A 20,249-nucleotide genomic window follows, 5' to 3' on the forward strand; every position below is an offset into this window, starting at 1 on the left:
TTTTTCTACATGATAGATAAGTAAAATAAAGTTGAAATGCACAATTGTTTATAACAATGAATACAATGGAAACGTTGATGGAAAACGTATCTTTAAATATCAGATTATATCATTGATTTATATAATCAGAGAATTTATCTGGTAAAAAAAATGAGCAAAATGAGTAAAATGAGTAAAATTAACATAATGTATTTTAATAATCATCGTTGTACTTTTTTAACTTAATGTTACTGATTGTTTTCATACCATATAAATGCTCTGGTTATGTAAATAAATTATATAACAGAAATTGTACTGACAAAAGTGTATAGCAATTTAAAAAATATGCACAAAAAAGGCATTTTCACTAGTGCACCCTAATTTTTGGACCACACTGAAAGAAGACATGCTCAAAACCTTTTCTTGATTTAAATATCACTGCTCTTTTCTCTCCACCAGGTACGTCAGATCTCAGTCCGTTCTCGGCCGACCCGCGGCAGTTTGAACGTCAATTTCCCGGTCTGTCCTCCCTCACAGATACCCGCTTCCCCAGTCCCAGAATGCACTATCCCGCAACCTTCACATACACCCCTACGCCGGTCACCTCGGGCATGTCTCTGGGCATGTCCAGCACCACCCACTACCACACCTACCTGCCTCCGCCGTACCCCGGATCCACCCAGAACCAAAGCGGGGCCCTCCAGACCAGCACAGCACGCCGTACCTCCTACTACGAGCCTCATCCGGGGTCGTACCAGTTCTCAATGGTGCCGGGCGGAGATTCGATCCCCCTCCAGGATGCTTGCCGCCTTGCACTAGCGCATCCACCGGCAGCACCCTCATCAACCCCAACCTGCCCAATCAGACGGACGGAGGCGATGCGGACGGCAGCCACAGCAGCTCGCCAACCGTTCTCAACTCCAGCGGCAGGATGGACGAGTCCGTTTGGAGGCCATATTGAGACGGTCTGGTCGAACGAGACCTCAACGCAGCACTGTTAGCCTTAAAGACAGAGTGCGAGAGATAGTTGCATGAAAGAATCATCGGATTTGAAGCACAAACTCATTGGTACTCCTTGGTACTAAGGTACAATATTGAATGGTTGCAGTGTATTTTTATGACTACACTGACGTTTTTTTATTCTATAAAACAGATGACCCTTACAGGGAATGATTTACGGCATTAAGGTGCTTTCACATTAGCAATATTTCAGCGAAATTTCACATAGCAACTGTAAATGTGAACGCACCTTTACTCTAATTCATCTGACATTCCACTTCATCAGTGATATAACATTGAATTCAAAGGAATAGTTCAGCCAGAAATTAAAATATACTCGCGTTCATGTCGTTCCAAACCCGTATGACTTTCTTTCTTCTGCAGAACACATAAGGAGACGTTTAGCACAATGTTGATGCTGCACATTTGAATACAACGAAAGCATACTGTCACTGTCAAGCTCTGAAATCCTCTTTAAGATGGATCCTTAAACCACAAAAAGCACCAAAAAGTGGTCCATATGACTTGTGCGCTAGGTCTTCTTAAGCCATTCAATAGCTTTGTATAATAAACAGACCTATATTTAAGAGTAAATGATGCCAGAAAGTTCATTTTTTTTTGATGTATTATACCTTTTGTTGTTGTTTAGTAATTTTTTTTTGATATGGGTGTGTTTTCACTATTTTGGCGGAGTATTTTTTTATTATATCTGTGTATTTTTTCATTTCTTAACACTGAAAGCAATTGTTTTTTTATTTATGCGTGCTGGAAGTCAGCTATTTTCTGGCTAATTCCCTCTGATTATTTTAATTTATGTATGAAATGGTAGCAAACGGTACTGATTCGAGAAGCAATAGAAGCCATATACACTTTAAATTATGCAATGTGTTTAGAGGGACAAAATTTAAGATGTTTGAATATTATTTTTTGGGACATCTATTAATAACTTAATGAAATATTTACTCATTTTGTAATTTAATTGTTTTGTTATTATTATTGTTATTGTAAAGCAACCAAAAAGAAACTCAAATGATATGTAAGCAATGAAGGAAGGATATTTCATTGTAAGACTATATCCACAATTATGGATTCTTCTCAGAATAAAATCTCAATCTGAAGCATTCAGAAATGAGTAAATCTGAGTAAGTAACATCTTTAACACAAACAATCAATAAAATGTACAAAGATATGTTACGAGAGGTGACGTGCTGCACTCTCCACTTGTTTGACTTTGGTATCCAATGCTTATCTAGTTAATTTATTTTAGATAAATGTTTTATTTAATGTTTTTCGGTGACTACAAGAACGACCAAACTCTTGCAGCAGTGGCCTAAATCTTTGCATCTCCAGATACAGACATAATCAAATCTCACGCATGCACTTGCAATAATAAAACAACCAGTTTCCGTCTCTTGTGCAGATATAAAATCATTATGATCATCAGCCTTCTGTTCGATAACTGGATGGTTAACTGCACTTTGTAGGTTAGTTAAACACTATGCAAACAATCAAACTCAGAAATGTCTCTTTGCTGTGTGCTAATGTTCTTGAGGTACAATATATATTCAAGTACTTTGATATTCCTGGCATGTTAGACAACAGAATATTTGGCAATCTTTGCTGCAAGACATTTTACAAGCAAACATTATACTGAACAGACAATCAAATTGAGCCTAAATTACACAGTGGATGTTTACCAGAAAAGTTCATCATCTCTATTTCTAGAATTTATTTATTGGTCAACAAACCATATTGAGTTGGGATGAAATTATCACTGGCAGGGAACTCCTGCCAAATATTTTGAAACAGTTATATTTGTAATAATGCAATTTTCTTTAAACTTTGTAGTGTGGTCTTTGAAGAATAACGTATATGTTTCTGGATTCAACAACAAGTGGTACTTGACAGAATGTTTGTCCAAATGTAAGTTAATAGGCTGCTGGCAGCGCCCTTCTAAAACAAATGTCACTTGTCTTTTTATTTCTATTTTTGTGTAGAACAAAGCACTTCTTTTTTAAAGGGATGTAAAACAAAAAAGCCTAAATGCCAGATACAAAGTCACCTTTATTTATTCCGGGTTATATTTTACTCAAGAAGTTACATTTGCATGAAGAAAATTAAGAAATTTTGTATTTTAATGCATTAAATGAAATAAATTAGCATCAATTAAATTCAGTCCAATGGCATATAAATACTTTTTAATAAATAAAAATAAGCATTTTTTTTTTATTCCTTACAAAGTGATTAATAATTCTGAAAATGATTGCAATGCAAAAAGTCTTAAACGTGGTTCTAAACTTCATGCAAAATGTGCATGTGATAAGATTTAACCTGAACATGCTCTTTTTTTGGATATTCACCTAAAAACTAGCAATCTGAACTGCATCTTTATTTGTGGTCAAAGTTCATGGCAGATTGTGTTTCATACAGATCTGCAGAAACAACTAAACTGAGTGTTTGTTACCCCTCTAATTTCTTCTGTACAGTATTAAACTCCATTTCTTCGAGTACATAAACAACACTTACACTGCTGTTCTTAACTGCCCCACTATTTGATCTAGCCTTTTCTTTTACCGTGGTGTCTTCTGGTAGTGAGGAGAGCGTTTATGTTTACAGAATGTTTACTAAAAGCTGCAAGCAGGTAACTGCAAATGTAAAGAACCTCTGCACTGTTAACTTTGTATGAATCCGTGTTTAATTGCTTCAATATGCCTGATAACACGAGAACAACATTGGTCTGTCTTAATCAAACATGTCACAGGGCCAAATATTTATATGCTTTTGGGCTTTGGACTGTGTTTTTCATTGACCCTTTTTTATGTAGTACCCTTGCAAGAGTCAGTTTTATGGGTCAGTAGCAGAGATTCTATACATTAAAAAAAAAAAGCATTGAGATTTCATTTGCATACAGTACGTTCTGTCATTATCACAGACATACAGAGAGTTTTGGGCTTCTCCTTGAATATCTATTTGCAAATTTCATTTACATTGCCAGTACGCAAGGTCAAATTAACACATGAAGAAAACCAAATGCTGCGCTCCATTATTGTTGTTTCTGTACTTTTAACTAAAGTGTTTTGTGTTTGAAACCCTGGAAACCCTGGTATAGAAATATGCATCATTTTGATTCATCACAATGCTTGGTTTGTAAACGATGGGAGAATCTCATGTGTCGAGCATTACTTCCTTGCACATACTGTACAGATGTTTCAGTTTCGACAATCTTTCGTCTTGTTTCATCCATAAAGTTTGTGAAACTTAGACCTGTTTGTATGGGACTAACAATCCAGTAAAAATTTGTGAGATTTTTGAGCGTTTCTGATGATTGTATCATTTGTCTTTGAGAATAAAAATGGCTTTTTGTTATAACTCACCGCTTTCCTTTTGTTTGTTTGTTTTTCATTTCATTAATGAGGAAGATATGATGATGAGGTTGTGCGTATATGTCATAATAAGCAGTTTGATAAACACAAATGTGCAGTTTGCTAGAGAAACTTAATGCATGAATTTAGAAGGAATAGAACAAATTAGTTTTGATTATTTTCTTAAAAACAATCAGAACTGTGTAAAAAAGTTTTATAAAAACATGAATTTGTCCTATTCTAGAAACATTATGCATAAAAGTGTTAATGATATAAGCCATATATTATACAAGTGTACAAAAGTTATAACTGTAAATTTACTTTCCCTTTTCTACTTTCACTGCTGTTTCACTGAACTCTAGTCTAATTGAAATTAGCTGAATTAAAATGAAGTGAACCAAACTGAATTTACCTGAACATAGCTATTAACATATAAATAAATAAATCAATTTGGACTATATGAATAAATCCATAGCACAAAAAATATCTATCTATCCATCCATCTCTGAGGAATGCTGATTTTCTGAACTGAATTGACACTAAACTGAACTGAACCACGAGACCCCCTTCGAGCAAGGTACATGTTTGTACCTAGAACCTAATAGGAACAAAAGAGTACCTTTTGAAAAGGTACCACCACAGTGACAGCTTTTGTACCTTTATTTCGGAGAGTGTAATAGTTAAATGAACCGTCGGATGAAACGGATGGGTTAATGCTGTGAGCTGTTACTAAACCTGCACTGAGGGTCTTTAAACGGCCCTATCAATAAACACAAACATCCATAAGTTCAGCTTGGATCAAACTGAACTGAACAATGTCATCAGTATTTTAATGAACTGAATTGGCACTAAATTGAACTGAACTGAACTGAGCCGAACTGAAGTAAACTGAGCTGAATTTAACTGAACTGGACCATGCACACAGTATTTTATTGAACTGAATTGACAGTAAAATTAAACGCAACTAAGCCGAACTAAAGTGAACTGAAGTGAATTTAACTGAACAGAACAAAATTGAACTTCACATAGCTGAACTGACTGGAAATGAAAACATGAAACATCTGCTACATTTCAAAATGACATTTGCCAGCAGCTCTGTTAAACTAAATTGATCTAAACTGAACTAAACTGAATTATAATGAACAGAACTAAAGCTGTGCTGCTGCTGTCTGTCTGCCTTTTATGAGTTTGCACTTCTTAATCTTTCAAAAGAATGAAAGATATAGCTGTTCTGCATTTTACATTACACTTCCCCGTCATACACGCTGAAAATAAATAGGGCTTTCTGAGCAGCTCTGATGAAAATCTGAGATAGAGAGCTTTTCAGTGTGGTTTACAATGTGCAACAGTTCTTTAACTTGAAGAGCATAGCGATGTTTAAACTTCCTCGAGTCAGTTTATTGAACGGGCCTTATCTGTGCATATCTTGCCAGAATATGTAGGCTCAAATCTCCATGAGGTTTTATATGATTTCCTGTCACTTTTCCCGACTATATTCTGAATTTCCACCGAAGACTTTCATAACATACACTTCAAGACTGACAAATGCTCCATTATGCAGCATGTGATGATTAATCGCTGTTAATGTGTCAGATGAAACGGATCGGTTAATGCTGTGAGCTGTTCAAACACATTGCCAACTGTTTGTGTCTAAACCTGCACTGAGGGTCTTTTAAACGGTCCTATCAATGAACGCAAACATCCATAAGTTCAGCTTGGATCAATGTTTGGTTTGGCTCACCTCAGCCAGGAAACGACTCAATGGGCTTATTTAGCGCTACTTAGAGCGAGTTCAACACTATTACATTGTTTTAAGACAAAACATGTGTGTTTCCTTTTGAAAATTGTCCTCTTTATCAAGACTAATTGATAAAAGTTCTCAGATTCTGTTTTCATTCGTTGGTCGGCACGTTGCCGGACGGTTTTAAGTGAAAATAAACAAGTACGATGAGAGAGAAGGAACTAATGATGGTCTTTCCGTATCAAACAGAAACACTGAGACGATCTAAGAATTAGGAACATCATCTCTGGCCTTTTTACGACAAAACTCAGAGCGATTACTGATAAATAGATCTTATGATTTCTTGTTGCCGTGCTTGTTTTTTCTGACATGTTGGTGTTTTATCTTTTACTTGGATGTTATAAGTTGGAATGAGTAAATATAGCTGGATAAAACAAAAACTGTGTCTGTCTTCATTTCAGGCTGCAAAGTGACAAAATGTGGTTATTTTAAAGGGTTGATTCTTTTCTATACCCACTGTATTTGATATTTATTTTATGTCATAATTCATTGCATGAATGAAAAAAACTCAATAACTATCTACTTACTTTTTTATATTTACTTAATTTAAAATAGAATAAAATGTAATAACAAAAAAATAAAATAGTTATTTTCTTGATTATTGTTACTTTTTGTTTACTAAAAATCTTATAAATACTACTATTTACTATAAATCTTAAAATAAATCAAAGTCTTTGGCAAAAAAAAAAAAATATGAATGAAAGAATGAATGAATCTGCATTTCAATTTAGGTAGGCGTAAACTTTTAACTTTGTTCATTGAAGACTATAACAAACCTGTTAAAATTAATTTTTATTTTTAATTTGGATAATTTATTTTTTAGTTGGTTTTAATGTTTTTATTTTTTTTATTTAATTTGATTAATTTTTATTTTTTTTTTTTTTTTTTTATTAATTTTGTGAGTGCAAGAGCTGAACAGAAGTCTTTTCTCTGAACACCTCAGTGTGTTTCTTTGAGGGACACTGATTTACGCATCACTTCCTATCGTTGTCTCCGGGTGAAATAGGAGGCTTCTGGTTTCACAGCGTGTTGTGAGGGTCAGTCATTTCTCACACAGTTAAGCCCCTGATTGCTCCAAATCACTTCACAAGCAATCAAATCTGCATAGTGCTGTCCCCAACCCCTTTAACAGGGTGAAACCTGCGGGACATCTGAAAATAGAGACCCTTAGTGTCCCACAGCTGTCTGAAGGTTGCAGACGGGCTTGTCGGTCCTGATGATTTATGCTGGCAGCGCTCGTGAAGTATTTGCTGCTGCTGGGAGGTTTCCGGAAACAAATGATGTGTGAAGCTCACGGGAGTATGGAGGCGGCGGGACGCAATCCTTAAACACCTCCAGCACTCCGGCAGTAAATGGGACACTTTTCAAGAGGGGTGTGGAAGTAATGCATAGAGGTGTTATCTAAAGCTGATCGCACCTGTAAGCTCACAAATCATCCTCTGCTCAAAAAAAAGTGACTAAAGTTGTCAAGAAGGACATGCTCCTGGATCAGCGTTGTTTGTCCTTGTTTAACAATTAACCACATAACTCTAACCCAAAATGATTTTATCAGAGAAAAAATTGAGTAATACATGATGGAGTGTCAGGAGTATATAGCACACATACACTTTCATGCAGTCAAAGGTTTGGAATAATTAAGATTTTCTAATGCTCTTCTGCTCACCAAGGCTGCATTTGTTTGATTGAATTTACAGTAAAACAGTAATATTGTTTAATATTAATATATTACTATCACCATTTAATATTAATAGTAATATTGTTTAATAATAATAATATTGTGATGATTTAAAAGTATTTTTTTTCTAACTTAATATATTTATGAAGTGTAACAACCATGCTAATTTTTTTTAACAGCTAAATATTTTTGTGGAAATTATAATTTTTTTTCAGGATTCAAAAGAACAGAATTAATGTTTTTACTGTCACTTTTGATCAACTTAATGCATCTAATTTTTTGTATTAATTTATTTGCCCAAACTTCATCCTTTTTTTTAAAATCTTACTTTGCCCAAACATTTTGTTAAGGATCAAATCAGCATATTAAAATGATTAAGAAGGATCATGTGACACTGAAGACTGGAGTAATGATGCTGAAAATTCATGAAAAGAAAATAAATTTTATTTTACAATAACAGAAAACAGTTATTTTAAACAGTAATATATTTTCACAATATGACTGATTTTACTGTACTTTTTTCATCAAATAAATGCAGCACAAATATTTTTGAGAGCAGAAGAAAGAAGTATGTGTGTGTGTGTGGAGCAGTGTGTTTTGTAGGTGTGGAAAGTTTGTTGGATCAGGTTTGTAGGATTTTTTTTTTTTTTTTTGAAATTTGGAAAGGCGTGTGTGAATGAATGTAAGACCTCAAATGCATCATCACCTCATTCCCTGTCCTGCTTCAAGGTCAGGTTTGTGCCGAACCCTGGGCAAATTGTAAGAAACACTGCCCTCCTGTGGGCAAACTTTGCAACTACGTCATTAAACCCAAGCTGGTGCTGCAACAAAAACACAAAATAAACATTAATGAATACAAATGAAACCTCCTCTTAGAATCAGTTTCACAGCATGTTGCAGCATTATAATTATGAGCTACTAAAAAAAATTACCTAAAACATGCTTGAACACAATAGGCCTATAGAAGCTTGATAAAACTGGATGTTGATATACATTTGCAAGAAAAAAAAGTGTCTTTTTGTTGGTCACCCCACACTATATGTTGATGGAAACAATGGTTACACCGTGGTAAACTTGGTATTCTTTCTATAGCTAAGGATAAGAAAAAAGTATCTTTTTGTTGGTCACGGAGATATGAGAGCAGGGAGCCAAAGATCAGTCATTCAGTCTCCATTAATACTATTAAGAGTCAGAGACGGTGAGCAGCAGCCTTTAGAAACCATGAAAAAGCGATTTTCTGATGCACAAGCAGAAATCTTAAACTGAGTCTGATTATGAACGTCTCTAATCACAATCACTACGTTGCTTTCTAAGTCAGTGATTTGGAGAATAGAGTCAATTTTTCATGTCACGTGTAGTTTGTTGAGTGTAGAGCATCTAAACAGCCAACTGGGGGGGGTGAAGACACACATTAGATCCAATATCTTAACTATTCCTCTGAAGAAGTCAGCAAAAGACAAAGATCTCAATATGAACTTTGCTTAATTCTGCCAAAAACAAATCTAGCCAATTTATAAAGCAACAGGTTTATGACAAAATTACATTTCCTATCAGAATTTGATGTGTGTGTTTGTTTGTTTGTGTGTCTGTGTGTGTGTTTGTTTGTGTGTTTGTTTGTGTGTGTGTATATATATACACTGCCACTGGTATTGACTAATGTTTGATATCATGACCACACTAAACGTAAGGACATGCATCGACGCTTTCATCATTATTTTGCAGCCCTGTATGACATGCGCTCTAGTTTCAGAAGAAGGACGTGTGAAACAGCAGTGAGGGCAGTTCTGACACCTCGCTGGAAGCCTAAACAAACACACGTGTGTGAGAGTGACACTGTTCCACCCAATCACTCTCACCCTCTCTATCTTCCCAGCATGCAGCGGGGCCTGACACCGCTGGAACCCTGCACACAGAGCAGGACGGCTCATATAACGACCGCAGAAGATTCATTCCACGCTCTGAGAGTGATACGGTGACAGTAGGTAGCAGCTGCTTATATTGACTGAAGATTTGTTTTCACAGATCTTTGGAGATTTGACCATGTCGAGGTGTTAAGATGACATCACAAGCTTTTTGATAAAACATTTGGTTTTACATATAAAATCAGATACATAGTTCAACCATAAAATAATAGTCATCACATAATCACTCACATGTTGATCCAAACCCATGATTTTTTTTTTTTTTTTTTTTTTTTTTTTTTTTTTTTTTTTTTTTTTTTTTTTTTTTACTGCTTTTCCATAAAAAATGAAAGCATATGGTGACTGGAGTTTATCAAGCTCCAAAAAGGACATGAAAAGCATCATGTTTTTATAGTTAATTTAGTTTGTGATTCTACATGGTTTTTTACCTCATGTTTTTGTACTTTTTTTAATGTATAATATTTCATATTCCATTCATTCATTTGAAATATAGCACACAAATGGTATAAACAACTGTTAGCTTTTTTTTTTTTTTTGCCTTTTTGAAGTTTGATAGCCCCTGTTCACTATATGCTTTTAGTTTTAGTGTTAAACAAAAATAACACTATAACAAGTGTTATCTTTGTGTCATTGTGAGTTTTTATTATTTAAAATTAGATTTATATATATATTTCCACTTTTCTCCACTTTCATTTAATTCTACTTAAATTTCGTTGTCATTTTGTTACATTTTTGTCATTTTTTTAAGTTTTTTATTTTTTTAAATATAGTTTTTCATTATTTTGTTTATTTCAATTTTACTTTATTTTAGTACATCAAGATACATTAGATGAAAATTAGAAATGTCGCCATGGCAAAGGAATGTCAGTTTACATATTATTATTAACATACTATATTATTTCAGTTAACATTTTGATTCAAATAACAATTTTTTTTTATGCTTTTAGTTTTTTTTTTTTTTTAAACTATAATAACCCTGATACAGACAATAGAGGCTCTTTTCTTCTCAAAATAATCTCCTTTTGAGTTCCTAGAAAGTCATATGTTTGGCTCGACACGAGGGTGAGTAAATGTTGATGAGTAAATCTGAATTTTAGAGTGAACTATTCCTTTAGGCTTTTCCCTGAAACAAAAGGAAAAACACATTATTTGATATTGTGATGCAGAACGCTAAGATGGACAGATGGGGAACACATGAAAGCCATAACATACATGTACAGCGAGATGGAAATTTTAAGTAGATAATAAAAGAGTGTATCCCGAAATAAAAGGAGGGATTTTGGATGTGGAAAATAAAACATTCCTACCAAAGGAAACAATACCAAATGCCATTTCGTACACTCTCAGCATGAAGACTTTTAATTTTCCAGCATAAAATGTGAAACCTCTTGGATCTCTTCATGAGGTGCAGACAGACAGCACTGAAGTCTAAATCAAGATCTGACTGATGCATACCCACAATTACCCTGGCGTTTGAAACAGGGGCGAACTTCAACATTTGGTATCATTTAGAGCCCAGGCGATGTCACTGATGCACAACCGATCCACAGACACAAATCCAGCAAGATCTCAAAGGATATTACTGCGCAGCAATGCTTGAATCCAACTCTTTGCGTTAACCTATAATTATAAGACTCCAGCAAATGCTTGTTTTGATAAAACGGTCGGAGTGAACTACAGGTTGCCTTGACTTTACTGCCTTGAAATCCTCTGATGTTGGTGATCCGAGCCGAGTTGTGGAGGAATCGCATGCCTTTTGCGTGGTGCTTTGGCAGTGTCCGCGGAGTGGGCTCTGCTTTAGATTACCTTTGGGTTTTGAGCTATGAAAATGCAATTGCTACTTCAGCATAAGTTAAATCAGGTGAAGTCAGAGGCTACCACTGCTTTGACACCCTTCAAGAAAGGTAGAAGCATTCAGGAAAAGACTCATTTTCTCACACGTAATTGCCAGTTTCAAGATATATAATGTGGTTTTTTCCAGTACTGTGATGGTATCATTATTGCTTTCTTCCATCCAAACAGTGTTACCAGTTTCTGTCAAAATAAAAGACACTCTAGTTATTGTAAATAATGTAAAATCATTTTTAAAATGTATTTTTACATTTCCTGAAGAAATTATGAGTGCAAAACTTACCTCTATGATGCCAAAGCATCTGCCAGGGCTTTGCAATGCAGTAGCAATGATGTTCTGAGTGGTTTTCAGCACTTTGCAATGCGGTTGCTTACTGGCCCAAGGCAAAAAAAAAAAAAAAAAAAAACACCTTAGAGTCTCAATGGAGCTATTTCATGCGTTTTTACAAATCAGGCATCTATCTAGACCTGGACCAAGTGTAAATGCCCTCCAAGGTGCAATACAAGATGCAACTCAGTCAAGCTTACTGTTAGTGCATATGGTTGTTTAGGCCACATATGTAAAATGTACTCCTCCCAAATGGAAATACATTAAAATGCAGACATTTGGAAGCCCTGTAATCTACATAAGCGAGCAATTATGAATTAGATATATAGATGAAGCAACTGCAAAACTCCAACATTCATACATAACAGCTACATTTTTTTTTTTTTTCAAAACAGTGCAACACTTTGATCAGTCAGGTCTTGATCATGCACAATGATTAGCATCATCACAGAAGTAATTTTTTATATCTGTATATAGCCAAGTGTAGATGGAATAAGGATACCTCGTTGAATGAAATCCGATCAACTGGGTTACATGAAGTGAATAAGTGAAAATAAATCCATATTCTGATCACTCCATCAATGCACAATGGGAAAACAACACAGATTTTTCAGTAAATTATGCCTGCATGGAGATTCCTCACTGTTTGGAGAAAAAAGAAGAGCGTGCTGGAGAAGGATTTCCATCTGAAGACGGATGACTGTGTGTTTGGTGAGTTGATGTGTGGGGTGTGATTTGTTTTTGGTGAGTTGTATTTCTTTAGGATGGGTGCAAGACTTTCTGAAACAATCAAGGAGCGAGCCAAGTGCTTGTTTGACCGGCCCTTTGCCCCACTGCCCAAATAAAGATTGCAGATATAAATGCAGATGGTTTGAGTTTAGAGTGAAAGAAATGTGTTGGCCGGCTCAGAGATGATGAAAGGGCTTCCTCAGCAGGAAGTAGGGTAATTAAAACCCATGAGGCCGAGCAGCCCTGAGCTACTGGAGGAAAACCTCTCCTGTTTCGGCCTGATCTCCATGCTCGTGTGATACTGAAGCAATATTATTCAGCTGCCAGCTAAACTTGACATACAGACATCACATGTGCTGGAAATCAGAGGGAACGACAGCTTTTTTTCACACAAATTTGACAGTTTGATAGATGGTGACCATTTGTTTTTTTTTTGTGAAATATTATCTTAAGTGTCTCATATTGTATCCAGTTGTTGGTGGTGCTGCAACTCAGCAGATGTTCGGTAATAACCATCCCATACGGGCCAGCCTCTGGGGCAGTCCTGGCCTCCTGGCAGTTGTGTGTTCACGGTGTGTGTGTTCACTTGGACGGGTTAAATGCAGAGCACAAATTCTGAGTATGGGACACCATACTCCATACACCATACATCAGAGCTTTGCTGAGGGATGAGTCGAATGTCTGTGGTAATCGAGATGAGTTTTTTCAGCTTGAAATTTGTCTCGCAGTATGACACGTGATTGAAGACAAAAGAAACATCACAAGCTTTATGAAAAAATATATTTTATTAATAATAGACAATTAATATTGTTGTTCAGTTCAAATATATTAACATTCCAGACAGGGCTTGAGATACCTGAGACCTAAACATGTGCCTATTTTGTGTGATGGCTTAGAAACAATAATTATATCTAAATATTATGTATATATTTTTGTGTCAGTAAACAGTAGTCAACGTTTGAAGTCAAAAAAGTTCATCAAAGTTCATCAAACGCATTTTGGTTTTAGGTTTTAGGACAACTTTGATGAAAGGTTTTGATCCACAATGTATATCAGCTGCAGAACGAGGCTAATTTAAATAGCTCAGCTTTATTATTTTCTCCACTAGGTGGGGCTGTGTGCCTAAATAGAATTCTTCTCAAGCCAATTCTAAAGAAATTACATTCTTTCATGCTCTCCTTTTTTTTTTTTTTTCTCTCTCTCTCTCTCTCTCTCTCTCTCCTGTGGAGATTTACACACATTAACCATAATACTAAGGTTAAATACCATACTCTTAAATAAAACACAAAATTATATCACTGTTTCACAAGCTAGCAAAAATAATTTATACAATGCAAAATTTGAAAGGTTTATGCAACATGAGTTGGACTTTACATGAAGAGAATCATCATCCAACCCTGAAAATTGATAGAGAAACAGTGGCACAGACCGTCACAGATAGCGACACTAATAGAGGAGTTTATGTCACTTACAGACAGTAAACATAATGGCAATAGTAGCCTATGGGAAGTACACACAAGCGTGACAGGAGAATTACAGGACCAAGTCAATGTCCTGAAGGCAAATTCTGCTCAATAACTGCTGAAGGAAAAATTCAGAAGGAGACATTCTTTCACAAAGAGAAAGGTCACCACTTTAGCAGTTTTGCATATGATTATTAAAGTCACTGATTAGAGCGAGTTCATTTGCCCAGCCGCTTGGCCACGTCCTGATAGGCCAGTTCAATCTCTCTGTCTGCCGCACAGGTGTTGGTGAATTCATCCCGGGCGTAAGCGTTCTGCAGGTACCTCCAAACTCCACTGAACTCTGATGGGATCTCGAAGTTACGGTATTTCTTAGAAACCACCTGAATGTGGGAAGAAAAAAATAATCAAATGAGACACTGCTAGTTTAAGATCCAAACAAATCATCCTATAAGGATTTTAATAAATGTCAAGTTGGGGCAAGTTGTCACATGTATTTTATATGTTGCAATGCATCAATTGCAAATTGCTATTCATGAAACAGCAACAATGTAAAAGCCATTGTGACCTTCATTTTTGTAGTGCTTTATACAATAAAGATCGTTTCATAACAGATACTGCAATTTGTAAGATATTTGCATGTTACTTTTAAATTTTTTACTGTTTCCTGAATTGTTTTACCGTTTTAATTTATCCATTAATTAGGCTTTAATACATTTTAAATGAAGATATGATGTGGTAAATGACTTTTTCTTTTACTTTAGGTAGTATTTCATATTTCGGAAAAGGTATTATTCTCAAATCGATGTCAATAAACTGCAGGATCCCATTGTGGCAACTAACCCCATATGTTAGGTGTGACAACATGACCTGCTGTTTTTTTCCTGCTCAAAAATGGTGGGAATGTTCAAAAGACTTTAAAGTGTGTATCTGTGCAGAAACTGATTTTATAAAGTAAACCCACCCTGAGAAACATTCACTGCAATAAAAAGGAACATTTCAGCAATGAAAAAGCAATATTTTTGGAACTTTTCAGCAATTAACACTGTTTTATTTTGCACTAAATGATCAATTACAGCAGATCTCCCAGCGGTACGTCACCTTCACTACGTGCAGTTTAGGGAGGAGGTTGCAGTCTGCGAGCGTTAATTCATTGCCGTCCAAGTACTTGCGGTCGGAGCATTTCTCCTCCCCCGTACTATCGGCATCAATCTCGTCCGGCAGAGGGGAGTTCAGGAAGTTGTCCAGTTTCTTCAGAGCTTTCAGTAGCCCCTTCTCCAGACCTGCACAGCCAAAAGTTTGATATGTGCTTGTGCTGAATGTTTTTATTTGAAGAAATACAGTGGCTTTAATTCAAGACAATCCCTGTAAAGGCTTAGCGGAATGTGATGAGCTCTGGATAACATGTGGCTCCATATTTCGCCGTTGACAGCGGAGCATCCATAAAGAGCTGTAGATATTCCTTGAACCTGTCTAATAAGTCATGAAGCAGACACTAAACTCACTTGCGTTGGCTCCTGGATTTGTGTTCTTGATGTAGGCTGAGAACTTTGCAAAGATGTCATTTCCCGCCGTGTTGGACTCCTTGTTCTTCGCAGCCAGTTTTGGATACCTTTGGACGTAAATGAAAAATAATGCTGTTTACATTACATAAACAATTTATCCATCTGTGAACATCCTGTCAACCTACTTTGGAGGCGCTAGCATCTCTTCCAAGAATTCCTCGATTTTGTTAACGTCTGTTCGCACTTCGCCATTGAAGGTAAGGAATGGTGGAGGAGTACCAGGAGCCAGATTATGAAGATCAGCTGGTTTCTAAAGAAATATGGAAAGATTTCGATTTTTAATGCACGTTCACATCTGATTTTGATCATTACATAAACACAGGCAATGAAAATGCTTGATAAACACAGATTTCTTTGCTGTGTTTATGTATTTCTCATTGAAACAGGACTTTTGGGTGGGACATATCTATCTAAAGCTAACAGACATTAACTAAAAGCCACAACATTTTCTAACAGCAACTCTCTTGCCCAAAGCAGATTTTTAAATACAATTTCATTACCTTTTCAGGTCGACAGTGGTGACGTTGAACACGACTCCCTTCAGCCACAAGATCATAAAAAGCCTTTGAGAAAAAGGACAGTTTCCGATACTTTCTCCATCACTGCCAGCCTGAGGAACACAAACTGATAAATCAGTATACCAGACTCAATGCATCACATCATAGAAGTACATTTACATTTATGCATTTAGCAGAAGCTTTTATCCAAAGCCACTTACAGTGCATTCAGGTTATACATTTTTTTTTATCAGAATGTGTGTTCATTGGGGATTGAACCCACAAGCTTTTGTGTTGCTAACACAATGCTCTACCACTGAGCCACAGGAACATTACTATGATATCACCAGACACCAGACAACATCTTGAAAATGCGAAAATGAATTAACTGTATCAGCAATGTAAAAATTCATGCAATGAATTATGACCTAAAGTGTATATAATACACATTTTATTTCATTTTTGCATTTTTATGTATAAAAATTTATTCATTTTTATACATAAAAAATGTATAAGAAAATGTTTAATTTAGTGCAGGCAAGATGTTTTGCAAGATAAATTAAAAATGTATCATTAGGCCAAATGTGAGATTATTATACCCCTGAAAGACATTCACCATTCAGTGCATGATTTGCAATCTCTTTAATACAATAGTACACAAAACAAAGAACCAATAGGGATTTAGTGCCAAATTTCCATATCTGAAATTAAGCAATCAAGCTATCCAATAGCATCCTTGACTGGGCCAGAAACCTGAGCCAGATATCAGATTCGCGCTTGAGCTGAATTATGCATGGAAATTCCATTACCTGCCCCATTAGCCCACAGCAAAGGGGTTTGGGGTCATACTGTACCGGTCAACACAACTATGAGTTAGTCATCATCCTCGCCACCGAACATTAATGTGTTTAGCACTTAACTATGTTGGGATAAAATGCATAGAGGTTGGTTTTCAAAGGGTTAATGCTTGATTGGCTCAGACCGAATGTCTGAATTATTGCTTATGTTACACCTTAAGACGTTTGACATACTAAATCCACATTCCCATGGGATAAAGTATTTTCAGAGCAAGGACTAAATATGATTTTATTATTTAAATTAGTTATTTAGGTTAAACAGATGTTCACAGCATGTGATTTATGACTCTCTGTGCACTGGATTTCTGAGTTTTGTCCATGCAGAACTGAAAATAAAGGTTCTTTGTCGAAATCTGTGGTTCCACAAAGAACCTTTAACATGCATAGAACCTTTCCACTGCACTAAAAGTTCCTTATAGTGTAAAAAGATGGTTAAAATATTCTTTACACTTAGAAAAATGGTTTACTGAAAAGTTTACTGAGGAACCCAAACTAGCTCTTCTATGGCATTTACTTTGAAACATAATTTTTTTTGTCCTCTTCTGTAGAGGACAAAAGAAGATATTTTGAAGAATGTTGTTAAGTAAACAGTTGACGGTAACATTCTTCAAAATATCTTCTTTTGTGTTCAACAGAAGAAAGAAACTCATACAAGTTTGAGTAAATGAATCATACACAGCATGCAAAATTTAATACTAAAAGTTATGGGCTGTCAAATCACTAAATCTAATTTTAAGCAAATCAGATGAGGTCATATAATAGTGAACAAGAAGAACACTATTTTTCAACCCCTGTCACTAATTTACTGTCACTATTAGCTCTATTAATAACTTAATGATGCTACTGTATGTGCAAGAAATACAGTGTCTGTCCTTCTGTGATTATGACAGTTCTTTGATTTATAAAGGTTTTATATTGTCTTTATCAACATTTCACCCTCATTCTTTCACCAGTTTCAGCTGTTAACGTTATCTAAACATCACCACATCTAAAAACCCCAATGCAAATGAACCACAGAAAGCAGCAGAAGAAATTAGACACTTGAACACAGAGGAATTAGAGCATGAGGTGTTGATCGAAAGGAAGAAATAATTCAAGAGCAACCCAAAGTTTCTGCTTTAAAAGTGTCCCGGGCCCATCTTAACCTCAAACCAAACTGCTAGAACTGTCAGAAAGCTTTTCAAAGTAATACCAACACTGATCCCTGACTGTTGATTAAATGTGCAACATGCAAACACAGCCATTGAGTTTAGACCCGCAGGCCATTAAAGCTTATCGTCATGCTTACCTTCACGAAAAGCTCGATATCAGGGTCTTTGTCCTCCTCATTTGAGGTCATATCGCTTAAACTCACTCAAATTCAGAAGCTGATGGAGAATTATGAATTTGTAACCTTTTCCTTGGATGTTGGAGTCTTTTATGTGTCCGGCCGGCGGGGTGTTGTGAGGGTCTCTGCGCTGTAACAGGTCGGTGGAGGTGCGGTGCTTGTTTTGATTTGGCCCCTGTGGTCAGCTGTCAGTGAGAGCCGCTCTGACTGTCACAGGAGGGCCAAAAATAGCCTCCGCGTAGCGCAGGAGCAAAAGGGAGGAGTTCAGTGTCAACTACACCAGCTCAGTGTCGCTCGGGTCCTTTATAGAAACGTGATGAATCATATTTCACTCCTTCCTGTCAAAACCTGAGTCACGAATCACTGACCTCTCACAGCACTGGTGCGAAAATCCAAACTGGGTTTAGTAGTTATACAAAAATATTATTTTCCTTACTAACCTCACCATTTTTTCTCATTACCTTCGAATCAGATCAGAAGCACACAGATGTGGCGTACAGTAAGTAACACATTTAATGGGGTCACTGTCTCTCAGGCCCCAGTTCATAATCAGCTGGTGGTTCAGTTTGGGAGGGTTATGGGTAAACTATTCCGGTAAGTTCTCTCTAAATATAGAGCTGTAGACTCCCTGAACACTCACTTACACATGATTACTGACCTCAGGACTGTACAGTAACAGTCACACACTAAACCGTTGCTCTGTATTGAACAACAGCTAAGCAGGTAAGTATTTGTGGTACGTCACATTAGATTAAGCACACTGAAAAGATGTAATAAGATTTATTTATACACAAACATTCAAAAGTTTAGGGTCATTAAATGTATTTATTTATTTTTTTATTTTAAAGGAAATTAACACTTTTATTTAGCAAGGATGCATTATCTCAATCAAAAGTGACCGTAAATATTTTTTTTTTAATTATTTCAAATAAACACGACCATATAAGTCCATTATATGTATTTTTAAACGAAATTAATGCTTTTATTTAGCAAACTTAAATTTAAACTGAATTAAATTGACAATAAAATCTTTTTGGAAATTCTATTTTAAATGAATGTTTGACTTTATACTCATTAAAAAACCCTAACAGAAAAAAAAAAAAATGAATAATGGTTTTATCAAAAATATTATGTGCCACAACTGTTTTCAACATTGATAATGATAAGAAATTATAATATTTAAGAATTGATAATAAGCAAATTTGAATGATTTTTGAAGGAGCATGTGACAGTCACTGAAGACTGGAGTAATGATGCTGAAAATTCAACTTTGACCACAGCAATAAATTACATTTTAAAATATATCCAAATAGAAAACAGACATTTTGAATTGTAATCATATCTGACAATATCACGTCTTTTTTTTTAATTAAGTAAAATTAATGCAGCCTGAGTGAGCAGATATGAACATACACTATCAGCCAAGAGTCAATTTCTCCTAAATTAAAATCAATTATATACATAAAAAAAGAACCTTTACATATCATATTTCTCACTTGTTCTATAGAATGAGAGATGACTTAATAAAAGTCACAACTGAGTGTCCTCACAACAGTGTCATGATATATATTAGTATGATGTTGTTGTTCTGCTTGTTTTTTATAACAAAGTGAGACCTCTAGTGGCCAAAAGACACACAAAAAACACACATAAACTGTAAATATCTGAAAAAGATATTTTATTTCAGAGTGACAAAAGGTTCCATAGAGTTATTGCTTTGCATAGTTTCATGAAGATTCAAAAAGCTGTGAACATACGAGCACGAACATTTAATAGCCAAATACTGCACAAGACAGGGTGATTTCCTGTGCTTCAGTAACTAAAGATTGATGCGAAATAATATTGACCACTGCTAAACGTTCAGACAACACTGCAAGAAATACTTATAGAATGA

The 20,249-nt window shown here is 35.6% G+C and overlaps 1 protein-coding gene and 1 pseudogene across 1 annotated transcript; one reads left to right on the forward strand and one right to left on the reverse strand.

Moving 5' to 3' along the window:
• Positions 1–326: 326 nt before the first annotated feature.
• Positions 327–1,582, forward strand: LOC122148126 (annotated as a pseudogene).
• A 12,299-nt stretch (positions 1,583–13,881) lies between these two features.
• On the reverse strand, positions 13,882–18,629 carry clic5a (chloride intracellular channel 5a). Its single transcript, XM_019121019.2, has 6 exons — positions 18,317–18,629; positions 16,175–16,284; positions 15,800–15,925; positions 15,615–15,721; positions 15,211–15,392; positions 13,882–14,492 (listed from the first exon to the last, which is right to left on the reverse strand). Exons 1-6 carry the CDS (start codon positions 18,365–18,367, stop codon positions 14,328–14,330), a joined length of 741 nt encoding a protein of 246 aa, XP_018976564.1. The 5' UTR covers positions 18,368–18,629; the 3' UTR covers positions 13,882–14,327.
• Positions 18,630–20,249: the final 1,620 nt, after the last annotated feature.

The sequence above is a fragment of the Cyprinus carpio genome, chromosome A17 (assembly GCF_018340385.1).
Source record: "Cyprinus carpio isolate SPL01 chromosome A17, ASM1834038v1, whole genome shotgun sequence".
Lineage (NCBI taxonomy): Eukaryota > Metazoa > Chordata > Actinopteri > Cypriniformes > Cyprinidae > Cyprinus > Cyprinus carpio.

Bases quoted from the DNA above. Each gene is read 5' to 3' on its own strand.
- clic5a (XM_019121019.2), bottom strand. From the start codon at position 18,367: ATGACCTCAAATGAGGAGGACAAAGACCCTGATATCGAGCTTTTCGTG. The intron at 15,926-16,174 runs GTAATGAAATTG...CATATTTCTTTA, and splicing joins ACCACTGTCGACCTGAAAAG to GAAACCAGCTGATCTTCATA. The intron at 14,493-15,210 runs GTGACGTACCGC...TCCCACATTCAG, and splicing joins CTAAACTGCACGTAGTGAAG to GTGGTTTCTAAGAAATACCG.